Source organism: Coregonus lavaretus (assembly GCF_964263955.1).
Source record: "Coregonus lavaretus genome assembly, chromosome: 17".
Classification (NCBI taxonomy): domain Eukaryota; kingdom Metazoa; phylum Chordata; class Actinopteri; order Salmoniformes; family Salmonidae; genus Coregonus; species Coregonus lavaretus.
The window spans coordinates 39511102-39524080 of NC_140004.1; the positions used below are offsets into that span (position 1 = coordinate 39511102).

At 43.7% G+C, this 12979-nt stretch overlaps 1 protein-coding gene across 1 annotated transcript in view; it reads right to left on the minus strand.

Moving 5' to 3' along the window:
- The window catches only part of LOC311144909 (protein Niban 2-like), a 53810-nt gene that overhangs the window by 25103 nt on the left and 15728 nt on the right, over positions 1 to 12979 (minus strand). The window contains exons 2-5 of the mRNA XM_084181090.1: positions 5040 to 5170; positions 3444 to 3572; positions 3132 to 3237; positions 2133 to 2300 (exon numbers count right to left, since the gene is read on the minus strand). Of these exons, the coding sequence (XP_084037216.1) occupies positions 2133 to 2300; positions 3132 to 3237; positions 3444 to 3572; positions 5040 to 5170 (534 nt within the window). The remainder of the gene's footprint in view (positions 1 to 2132; positions 2301 to 3131; positions 3238 to 3443; positions 3573 to 5039; positions 5171 to 12979) is intronic.

Here is a 12979-nt window from a genome sequence, read left to right on the forward strand (position 1 = left end):
TTGAGCAGGCAGGAGGCAGCTGTCATTCTCTACAGACATGACTTTGTTACTTTTCTAATCTGATTTATTCCTCAACTCTCTGACAGCCAGGAAGGGGCTAAGAGACTGAAGTGAGTACAGATCTTTATTTTTTCTGAGTTCAAGGAGCATAGATTTCATCCCAAAATGCTGTCCTCACGTCGACCCTGCTACAAAAAACAAAAATAATACACCTCCAAAAGTATTCCTGTCTAGTCATAAGAATACATGTATATAAAAACATGACACTGCAATTACAAAGCAAAACGTTGGTCTGCACAGTGCACACAACGGTTAACAAGCAGCATGTTTCATTTCCTTCCTGTCAATTATGAAACCGTTGGACCCAAGTTTACATGATGCCAGTTCAGAAACGTAAATATAGGGAACCATGTGTATGGCATAATGTTTAAGTAAGTTTGCAAATATGGCAGAAAGTAAACAGCGTAGCAGGAGAACAGCTCACCAGGCCATTAAGAGTGGCAGGCAGGTACTCACTCTGAGACTGTTGGTCTCCCTGTCGCTATGGGGACCAGGTAAACATATTACATAATGTACAGTCTATTCCAGACTCCAAATCTGTCCAATACTAGCCTGGTCCCAGACCTGTTGGTGCCCTTGCCAACTCCATTGCTGTCATTGTCAAGCCAAACCGTGACAAGCAGTTGGTATGATAGCACAAACAGACTGGGACGCAGGCTATTCCAATGCAACATTCAGTTTGTCTGCTTGGACATTATAACTAATTGGATGTTACTGCAGATGTCAATGCTCAAGGGCTGTGGCTGCTAATTTTACTGTAGAGCAGAGGTGTCAAACTCATTCCACGGAGGGCCTCGTGTCTGCTGGTTTTTGGTTTTTCCTTTCAATGAAGGCCTAGACAACCAGGTGAGGGGGCTTCCTTACTAATCAGTGACCTTAATTCATCAATCAAGTACAAGGGAGGAGCAAAAAAAACCTGACACTCGGCCCTCAGTGGATTGAGTTTGACACATGCTGTAGAGGAAATGATGCCCCAAATGAAGTCATGCCAAAACCATAGAACTATGTATAAACTATGTAGCTATGTGTCAGTCTCTGCCAGCATAGTCGCTGTGCGGCTCTTCAGAGCCAACGTGGGTGGCCTAATTCAAAACACTATCAATAAGTCCCTAGGAGGATAGTTAAAAGTCATTTCCCTATTGGATCATAATGTACTGGACTGTAAACATACTAGGCTCTTTAATTTGACAGACAGGTCTGGGGACAGTTCCATCTCTGTTGTTCCATCTATTTCTGCAGATAGGATGTTGCATGAGAAACATGATAGGACCCATCAAGAGAGTGAGGCTGGTGGGAGGATAACACAGCCTGGGTTTGGATAGGAGGTGGTCAGCTGGAAGCCATAATGCCTGGGTTCAGACGTAATCACTTCACCAGCAGTCAGTTCAGTGTACACTTCACTGCTACACTCCACTCCCCTGCTCAAATCGCTCTCCCTGTTTGAGTTATATCTATTCTGGTATTAGTGAGCAGACCTGGGTTCAAATGCTATTTGAAATCGCTCAAATACTTTGAGCCAGTGTTTCACCTATATTCATTAAGCAGTGGTGGCCCACCGCTGCTAAATTGTTTCCACCACTGCAAAAATAGGTATTTTTTACAAATGTATATTTCTGCCGAGACACACTTTTAAATGATTAGTCGCTGTCTCAATCACTGGATGTCTATTGGAACAGCTAGCACATCATTATGCTACCGCTAGTAGCAATGCACTACTGTGAATGGGGCTCTGAATCAACAACTTTCCTATACATAACAAAACTCTGAGGTCATGGATTCTAGTGTGCTCTTACCTTCATGTATTACTCAATAACTCCCTCACAATAACACCTCAGAACCAAGGCTGGGAACCAAAGAATGTCCACACTTCTGTCACTCACTGTGTTTCAACACTGCAATTAAGATCTGTGGAACCTTCAAGTGTTCTGTGGAACCGTCAAAATGGACACTTGTGTTTCAATATGGGCACAACCACTTAATGAAATAGACCATCGAATGAATGATAGGATCTCTACGGGTACTACAGTGTGTCTGGGCTTGAATGTTTGTGTTGGTTTGATAGGAATACGCACCATCATTGGCATGTCTTACACAGTCCTGAAAGACTGCATGCCACTTCTGCTGTTCTTTCTCCGTCACCACACAGAAATAGTAGTGGCGGGCGTACGGGTGCCACAGGATCAGAGGGAACTGGGTGGCACACTTCAGGAAGGGAGAGTTACCCACTTTAGCATTTACACCTGAAACACAAATCACAATAACCTTTATGCACCAAGTACATTCACATGTAACAGGAATTTTGACCCGGGTAAAATGGTGTTGACAACGCTTTAAAATAAACCGAATAAACAGACAGAATATAGACAAAATAATTTATACAAATCTAAATACAGTCTATACAACACTGCATCAATCAAACACTGTCCTGCACCAGTAGGGAAGTAGCCCTTTCTGCACATTTTCTGAACCATGCCGTAGCACAAAAACAGACCTTAAGAAACAGGAACATGTCCACATTTCATGAAATAACACTGAGCTTTTCATAATGAGACCAATAAGAGGTCTCCGTTCCTCTTTAAAATGATTACATATGACATTTTAGGTGAAGAGTCTTAACATATGCAGGTTGGTCACTAGCTGGCACAAGTCTTATATTTATTTTTTTACCCCCTTTTTCTCCCCAATGTCTCATTGCTGCAACTCTCCAACGGGGTCGGGAGGCGAAGGTCGAGTCATGAGTCCTCCGAAACATGACCCGCCTAACCGTGCTTCTTAACACCCGCCCGCTTAACCTGGAAGCCAGCCGCAGAAATGAGTCGGAGGAAACACTGTTCAACTGACCCACTTAGTCTGAATTTAAACCTAACCACACTTCTAACCCTAAATTAACACCAAAAAGCAACAACAAAAAATTCATGATATAGGCAATTTTTGACTTTTCAGCTAGCCCATCTAGCAGAAATCGCTCAGTTTTGCCTCCAGGACAAGATTCATGACAGTAAACGTCAACCTGCGTAACATGTGCCTCACCCCCACCCCTTCCCTGGTTCTCAGTTGTAACATGTTCTCACCAGGCAGGCTGTTGTTGAGCAGCTCCAGGTACTGATCCATTGAGGTCAGCACTTTATACCCAGCACAGTTGATGTTTCCCTTGGGGTGAAGCCCTCTCTCATGAGACTGACAGGGAACACAAGGACAAGGCAGATTTAACGCTCTATTGCATTACTTGTTATCTTCCTCCCCCCAAAAAGTGACAATTATGAGAATGACACTTGCAGATATAGAACACCATGTACACTACAGGGATTGATGCATTTTATTAGCTAATTCATTAATACTGACAAAATAAACCATCATAATGTTAAACAGAGCTCTTCCCTTACCGCTTTGTTGTCATAGTAGTTGATGGTGTAGCAGTCAGGAACGAAGAGGTAGTGGTTTCTCCATTTATTGTTCTCCTCCAGAAACTGGAACAGAGCTCCAGAGAAGATGGATCTATTCTCCAGAGGAACCTGAGTGGGACAGACAGGGGAACCTTTTGATGACTGGCATCTAGGGACATCACCTCTATGGTGGATGGATCCATCTTTATGGACCAAGGAGTGGCCTACAATTTAAAGCCTTTGAGTTCCTCTTGAAACATCAGGCATACTTACTACATTGCCATGTGGAACTACTGTCTATAAGTGATTTCTCAACCGTAGCCCAGACTCTGGAGTAGTGTTGATTCGTTTATCCAATCATCATCAGGAAAACAGCCATCATTCCTCAAAAACCTCTCCCCAATAAAACAAAAAACGGCAGTCTCTTACACAGCCTCATGTAGTTAGCAGTGTGAGTGCAGCTGTAGTGCCAGAAAGAATGTAGCCGTTTCTCTTTACAAGGGAGTGTTACAGGCCTTTAAAACTGGACCCCCAGGAGAATCCTAATAAAAGAGTTACACTAGGGGCTCGATTCAAACCGTAGCGCTAATGTTAAGCGTTAAGGCGTTTACAGACGGGCTGCGGTAAGCGGCGAAGGTCTCAGACTGGGAGTAGGGCTCCAAAATATGAAATAAGCTGAAGTCGTGAGCACCCACTGCACAGGGTTGACACATTGTTTTATGACAACATTCGAGCTAACAACCGGGACCACTGGTCTCTACACACGGTAAGCTAATTTTCTCGCAGTTCAATTGCCGTTTACCGCGGCCCCGTGTGCAATCGCCTTTATAGAGCGATTGAAATGTAAAAAGGTAATTTCCGATTGAGCCAACATATGACAGCGTTTACCATGAATACAGTCTCCTCTAAAGCAGGAACATTGCCTTTAAAATGTCAATCGTGCTACAACACAGATCTTCAGCGCTACGGACTGAAATCGAGCCCTAGGGTCTTCTGCAGTGACGTCACTCGCCCTAAAGTCAAAGGTGGCCGTCACAAGCTAGATTCTTGCTCCCTCTGTTTGTAGCACGGTTGACTTGAGATCTCAGGTCGAGTGACATCATCACACAATGGCAACTTGTGCTTCACTAGCTCCCATCTGTTACACAGAGATAGAATCATACAAGGTACATTGAGATGTTTCCCTCTGTAGCCTAACATGGCAGTCTAAACTACTGTGGAACTCTAAACTACTGTTTACTCCTCTGGCTTAAGTGGGAGTGGCCTACATACCAGGACTCCTCATGCTGTATTTACAAGAAACTACTATTAGATCTAAACACACTTCAATCTTCAGAACAAACTGAGCTCATGAGTGTAAATCTGTTTTATATTGGTTCTGTACCACTCAGATCAATTTGATATAGTGATAGGAGTTTCTTCAGGTTCAACATAATGTGGGAAAAGTGTTCCAAATGTCAGCACTTCATGAGAAACTGCAGGTATTATTCCATTACCTTATCAGGGCAGAAACAGAGTAGAGGAGGACAAGAGAGGAATACAGAAGAGGAGAGGACAGGAGCAGAGGAGGACAAGAGAGGAGGATGTGTTTGTTACCTTGCGGTGCAGTAGCTGTGGCTGGGGCCCCCCTCCTCCCTCGATGTCAAAGCGGACCTTGTTGAAGAGGGCCACTGCATACTGCTGCTCATACAGATGGCTAAACGCTCCAATCACCTCGCCTGTCCTGGCTGCAAGGAGAAGGAAGGAAAGGACAGGGGTGTATTAAGGGACATGAAACACTCAATGTTGAAGATATAAATATTATTAATAGAGCTGACATGATTCCCTATTCTAACAGACAATCATTTATTTTCTACACTATACATTCCTATCTGAATGTTCCGTAATGCTACGTCCCTGAACAGACCCCAGTTGTTGCAAATCAAAACGGTGTATGATGGGTTGCCTCTGTAGCTCAGCTGGTAGAGCACGGCGCTTGTAACGCCAAGGTAGTGGGTTCGATCCCCGGGACCACCCATACACAAAAATGTATGCACGCATGACTAAGTCGCTTTGGATAAAAGCGTCTGCTAAATGGCATATTATTATGACATTCCCTGTCAATAGTGATGTATTACTTAGTGTATTCTGATTTAATGTGTTGTGTAATAGTCTGAAAGCAAAGAGTAGCCTTTCGCTGGTTACCTCAATCACTATTTACTTTGCTTAGCATGGTGTAAAAATAAAAATAAAATTAAAAATATGTGCTGCCAAGTTGGAAGTCAAACACATTTCCCATGGTCCTTTGGGTCCTTTATCAGAACGTCCACACGGCAGTGTTTGCATTACAAAGTTAGCCTTCAGTTCAGTCTTTCAATATTTTACCAAAATGGAGTTGGCACACTATCAACCCGTTTGTCAATGTTTGACAGAAACTGAGAAGACCTGACTTCAAAGTTACACCCCTGGACCTTCAACAAACTAGTTCAGCCATTCTGGCTTGGACAAGGCTTACTTTGATTAACACCAGAAACCTGTTTCTTTATGGCTGTCTACCTCGGAGAGAAAGGAAAGAGAGAGAAACATCTGCTTTGTTTGTTTACCATCCCCTGCCTCCATTTAGCAGGAGGCCTTTATTGTAAATAAGAATTCCTTAGTTAAATAAAGGTGAAATAAATAAAATAAAATTAGAGAGAGTGGTGCTGTAAATGTAGCATATGGAGGAACGGTCTGCTGGCAGGGCAGAGGGAGACTGTAAATGTAGGGAGGAACGGTCTGCTGGCAGGGCAGAGGGAGACTGTAAATGTAGGGAGGAATGGTCTGCTGGCAGGGCAGAGGGAGACTGTAAATGTAGGGAGGAACGGTCTGCTGGCAGGGCAGAGGGAGACTGTAAATGTAGGGAGGAACGGTCTGCTGGCAGGGCAGAGGGAGACTGTAAATGTAGGGAGGAACGGTCTGCTGGCAGGGCAGAGGGAGACTGTAAATGTAGGGAGGAACGGTCTGCTGGCAGGGCAGAGGGAGACTGTAAATGTAGGGAGGAACGGTCTGCTGACAGGGCAGAGGGAGACTGTAAATGTAGGGAGGAACGGTCTGCTGGCAGGGCAGAGGGAGACTGTAAATGTAGGGAGGAACGGTCTGCTGGCAGGGCAGAGGGAGACTGTAAATGTAGGGAGGAACGGTCTGCTGGCAGGGCAGAGGGAGACTGTAAATGTAGGGAGGAACGGTCTGCTGGCAGGGCAGAGGGAGACTGTAAATGTAGGGAGGAATGGTCTGCTGGCAGGGCAGAGGGAGACTGTAAATGTAGGGAGGAACGGTCTGCTGGCAGGGCAGAGGGAGACTGTAAATGTAGGGAGGAACGGTCTGCTGGCAGGGCAGAGGGAGACTGTAAATGTAGGGAGGAACGGTCTGCTGGCAGGGCAGAGGGAGACTGTAAATGTAGGGAGGAATGGTCTGCTGGCAGGGCAGAGGGAGACTGTAAATGTAGGGAGGAACGGTCTGCTGGCAGGGCAGAGGGAGACTGTAAATGTAGGGAGGAACGGTCTGCTGGCAGGGCAGAGGGAGACTGTAAATGTAGGGAGGAATGGTCTGCTGGCAGGGCAGAGGGAGACAATGTACACTAACGGTCAAAAGTTTTAGAACACCAACTCATTCAAGGGTTTTTCTTTATTTTTACTATTTTCTACATTGTAGAATAATAGTGAAGACATCAAAACTCTGAAATAATACATATGGAATCACGTAGTGTTAAACAAATCAAAATATATGTTATATTTGAGATTCTTCAAATAGCCACCCTTTGCCTTGATGACAGCTTTGCACACTCTTGGCATTCTCTCAACCAGCTTCACCTGGAATGCTTTTCCAACAGTCTTGAAGGAGTTCCCACATATGCTGAGCACTTGTTGGATGCTTTTCCTTCACGCTGCGGTCCGAACCATCTCAATTTGGTTGAGGTCGGGGGATTGTGGAGGCTAGGTCATCAGATGCAGCACTACCCTTCTTGGTAAAATAGCCCTTACACAGCCTGGGAGGTGTGTTGTGTCATTATCCTGTTGAAAAACAAAATGATAGTCCCACTAAGTCCAAACCAGATGGGATGGTGTATCACTGCAGAATTATGTGGTAGCCATGCTGGTTAAGTGTGCCTTGAATTCTAAACAAATCACAGACAGTGTCACCAGCAAAGCACCCCCACACCATCCCACCGTAAAGCATGGAGGAGGAGGTGTGAACTACACATGCGGACATCATCCGTTCACCCACACAGCGTCTCACAAAGCCACAGCGGTTGGAACCAAAAATCTCCAATTTGGACTCCAGACCAAAGGACACATTTCCACCGGTCTAATGTCCATTGCTCGTGTTTCTTGGCCCAAGCAAGTCTCTTCTAATTGGTTTCCTTTAGTAGTGGTTTCTTTGCAGCAATTCGACAAAGAAGGCCTGATTCACACAGTCTCCTCTGAACAGTTGATGTTGAGATGTGTCTGTTACTTGAACTCTGTGAAGCATTTATTTGGCCTGCAATTTCTGAGGCTGGTAACTGTAATGAACTTATCTTCTGCAGCAGAGGTAACTCTGGGTCTTCCATTCCTGTGGCAGTCCTCATGAGAGCCAGTTTCATCATAGCGCTTGATGGTTTTTGCGACTGCACTTGAATAAACTTTTAAAAGTCCTTGAAATGTTCCGTATCGACTGACCTTCAGGTCTTAAAGTAATGGACTGTTGTTTCTCTTTGCTTATTTGAGCTGTTCTTGACATAATATGGACTTGGTATTTTAACAAATTGGGCTATCTTCTGAATAACCCCCCCCCCCCCCAACTTGTCACAACACAACTGATTGGCTCAAACACATTAAAATACAAAATTTCCACAAATTTACTTTTAAGAAGGCACAGCTGTTAATTGAAATGAGTTCCAGGTGACTATCTCATGAAGCTGGTTGAGAGAATGCCAAGAGTGTGCAAAGCTGTCATCAAGGCAAAGGGTGGATATTTGAAGAATCTCAAATATATTTTGATTTGTTTAACACTTTTTTGGTTACTACATGATTCCATATGTGTTATTTCATAGTTTTGATGTCTTCTCTATTATTCTACAATGTAGAAAATAGTACAAATAAAGTAAAACCCTTTAAATGAGTAGGTGTTCTAAAATTTTGAACGGTAGAGTAGGAAGGAATGGTCTGCTGGCAGGGCAGAGAGAGACTGTAAATGTAGCGTATGAAGGAATGGTCTGCTGGCAGGGCAGAGAGAGAGACTGTAAATGTAGCATATTAAGGAATGATCTGCTGGCAGGGCAGAGAGAGACTGTAAATGTAGCGTATGAAGGAATGATCTGCTGGCAGGGCAGAGAGAGACTGTAAATGTAGCGTATGAAGGAATGATCTGCTGGCAGGGCAGAGATAGACTGTAAATGTAGCGTATGAAGGAATGGTCTGCTGGCAGGGCAGAGAGAGACTGTAAATGTAGCGTATGAAGGAATGATCTGCTGGCAGGGCAGAGATAGACTGTAAATGTAGCGTATGAAGGAATGGTCTGCTGGCAGGGCAGAGAGAGACTGTAAATGTAGCGTATGAAGGAATGGTCTGCTGGCAGGGCAGAGGGAGACTGTAAATGTAGCGTATGAAGGAATGGTCTGCTGGCAGGGCAGAGGGAGACTGTAAATGTAGCGTATGAAGGAATGGTCAGCTGGCAGGGCAGAGGGAGACTGTAAATGTAGCGTATGAAGGAATGGTCAGCTGGCAGGGCAGAGGGAGACTGTAAATGTAGCGTATGAAGGAATGGTCAGCTGGCAGGGCAGAGGGAGACTGTAAATGTAGCGTATGAAGGAATGGTCAGCTGGCAGGGCAGAGGGAGACTGTAAATGTAGCGTATGAAGGAATGGTCTGCTGGCAGGGCAGAGGGAGACTGTAAATGTAGCGTATGAAGGAATGGTCTGCTGGCAGGGCAGAGAGAGACTGTAAATGTAGCGTAGGGAGTTCAGTGGCTCACCCCCTTACAGAGAAAGAGAGAGTCAGGAGGGATAGCTGGAACCGGGCCAGGCGTAGGAGAGGGATAGCTGGAACCGGGCCAGGCGTAGGGGAGGGATAGCTGGAACCGGGCCAGGCGTAGGGGAAAGAACGGCGCCTGCATCCCAGATGGCACTCTAGTCCCTTTATAGTGCACTACTTTTACACTAGTCAAAATAGTGCATTATATAGGGAACAGGGTGCCATTTGGGATGCATACCACGGCTTGCGTTCTCCTAAGTGAGGAAAGCAAGGGTTTTCCCATCTACTGCTCTGTAGACCAATCATATTCCACCTAAACCAACCCAGAACCCTTCAGGACCCAGCTGCAAACGATCCTCATCGACACTCTTTGTGGAGATAAAAATATTGAGTGTACCAGTGTGCTTACAAACAAGGCCAAATAAGTCTGTGATCTACAGTACATACATGTCAAACTATAATTACAAATACGTATTTTTGATACAGCACTTCTACAGGAAATATGCTAATGTTTGACAGTAATTATAGTTGGAGCAGAGATCATCTTCCTCTGATCCCATCTGTTCTGCATTGCGGTTATGAAATGTTGATTTTTCTGGGAGAGAGAGTAGAGAGGTGGTTGGGAAAATATGATGAGAGATCCGTAGATCAGATTGGCTTTCTAAAGACTGAGGCTGTGCTGTCATTGAAGCCTCTGGTAAATCCATCAGGCAGTCAGAGTCTGGGGGGAATGGAGTCATAGAAAGAGAATCACTCAATGGATCGGAAATGACCGATTCCATTTCTATGAACTGGACTAAAGAATTATGCTAAGTAACTAAGTCATGGGGCGGGATAGCAGGCGGACGATTACCAACCAATTGTCCGCTAATATTAACATATAGGAGTGGCAGGCGTAGAGCAAAGTCCACCATGAACCATAAAGTCCACCTTCCATAACGTCTAACAGGTGCAACTCTATATTTTCACTCTCAGTCCATCCTCTGTGCTCCCACTGCCTCAGTAGGCAAGCAGAGACCTTTCGACCAGTAGTCACAAAGGGTCTCAGAGTAGGAGTGCTGATCTAGGTTCAGTTTTACATCATATTGAATAGATCAGCACTCCTTCTCGAGACCCAAAAACACAGGAGGAAGGGCAGGTGACATGGTGGTGGTGGTGACGGCGTCAGGGCAGCCATTCATAGCTGTTATCACTGTTAGTGTAGTGACTCACAAACTATCTTGAACAAACATCCTGACTGGCTGGCTTCCTGTAAACAGAGTACAAAACTTCACATTGCTGCGCCACTCCCAGGCAGCCCAAATCCATCCAATCACCAGACAGATACTTGCTCAAGGTAATTTCCATGTAAAAGGACTCATGAGCACCAACAAGTGAATTTCATAGGAGCACCTCAATGTGTGTCAAAAGAAAACAAAGATCCTATATATTTTTGAAATTAAGGCATTTACATTTTTCAACCATTTTCTATACTAAATATTTGGAATAAGCAAAGGATTTCTAAAAAAATAAAAATAAAAAGGGGTCTTAGAATACATTTACCAGGAAAAGTTAAAAGGTATTAGAAATACATCAAAACACAATGTTGAAGTAAAGACCCCAGCCAACTAATATCAACACTTATATTTAGTTCTGGATACCATTTTCTGCCTTCTGTAAGTTTAAAGAAACTATGCCTTGAAATTCCGTTAACAAAAACCCACATATCTTTAAGATATTTTCAAATCTCTCCCTCATGAGGAGGGAGGATAATGAAAGTTCACAGAAGTTAAAGGTAGACCTATTAATTAGTTACAGTCTTACCAAATCATTAACAGAATTTCAGAAAATCAGTGCAATTGAATTGGCTACAATGGGATAGTCATTGTAGTAAAACCACAGTTCGGTTCACAAGTTTGGACAGCAAAAAGTAGAGTATAGTTCCGTACGGTAGAGTAAACTAAGGTTCAGTACACAGTAGAGCACACTAGAGTTGAGCACACTAATGTACTGTCCTCTACCGTTCTGACCTCTACTTTGATATCTATGATTGGTTCAGATTTGGTCCGGATCAACCAAATTTGGTCTTGTTTGGGGGCAGGGCTAATTAAGATAAAAGCCAGTGTGTAGAATAATACCCAAATATGGAAAGGAGGATATTGAATATTTATTTGTGTAGCTATTTAGGATACATCAACATGACGAGAATGACATTCATATCCATAATTATGCAGTACCGATCAGGGACCCATGATTAAATTCCGTTGCCGGTTGTAAATCCACTTCACTTACTGTAGTTCAATAAACAAAAAGAGTTGATGTCATGTCATAGCTGACACCCCATTCTTTTTGCAGAATCTTAATTTTCGGAGCAGATATTTTAACGTTTTTGGAAAACGTGGACACAAAAAAACAGAGATTTTACAGAATCTTTGTATCTACGCAGTTCTTCCAATAAATGTGTTTTTGTACAATTGTGTAAATTGTTAAAAGTAGTCCTTGTGCATAGAGTTGTATGGTTTGTTAAACTTCGAAAATCAATGGTCTTTGATTGGCATACATTTTAAGTGAAAAATCAGTCTCAGCACAATTCCATTACCATGGATTTCCCGTAGCTCAGTTGGTAGAGCATGGCGCTTGCAACGCCAGGGTTGTGGGTTTGTTTCCCACGGGGGGCCAGTATGAAAATGTATGCACTCACTAACTGTAAGTCGCTCTGGATAAGAGCGTCTGCTAAATGACTAAAATGTAAAATATAACTCAACTCTCTCCCACAGAATGTGTGTTTGTGACAGCTATTCAGTCTCATGTAGGTCACCTCCTTTAGGTAGAGTGAGTCTAACGAACGAATAACTTTGCTGCAGTAAAATTAAGTCTTAGAATAAATAAAAAAACAGACAATTCAATAAGTCTTGTTCAATTAAGCATTGAGTGGCCTGTGAGGTTGAATAGCCAATGGTGGTAATATTGGACAGAAATAAGAAGACACAAAGTCCGAGGAACGTCCTGTCTTTGGTGAGCCTGGCCAGCTGACTGGGGAGGAAGGAAGTAACCATTAATAAGACTGCTCCCTCGTCTTCATCACAGTGCTACTAATGGAACAAAACCTGGAAATCAGTTCAACGGTTATGGTCCCATTAAAAGGGTTAGCAATGTTTGAACTTTTCCTGTTGAAAAAAACTAAAAATGTACAAGCTGAACCAGGGAGCGGGAGCTAGGAGAGAGACCGGGCCTGGGACTCAATGTAGTCTACAGCAGACAAATACAATGTGTAACAGAGTTTTTAGGAGAATCAAGTTGGCTGAGCAAACCCTTCACTCTCTGTTTGACAATCCAATTCTTCCTATGTTGGGGGTGTGGAAAAGAGTCACTTTTGAGAGCTTGTGACAGGCCTGAGGAGTACAAACCACAAGATAAGCGTTTGGACATGTGCGTCACTTGATTGAGTCACACAGACATGCCACTCTTCTCAAACATGACATTAGAATAGCTATCCTGATGGGATAAAGACTGCCTGTCTGTTCGTCTGATTTCCTGACTATCATGATGGTACCAAGGTAACACAAAGAGCACTCTGTATGCCTTTGG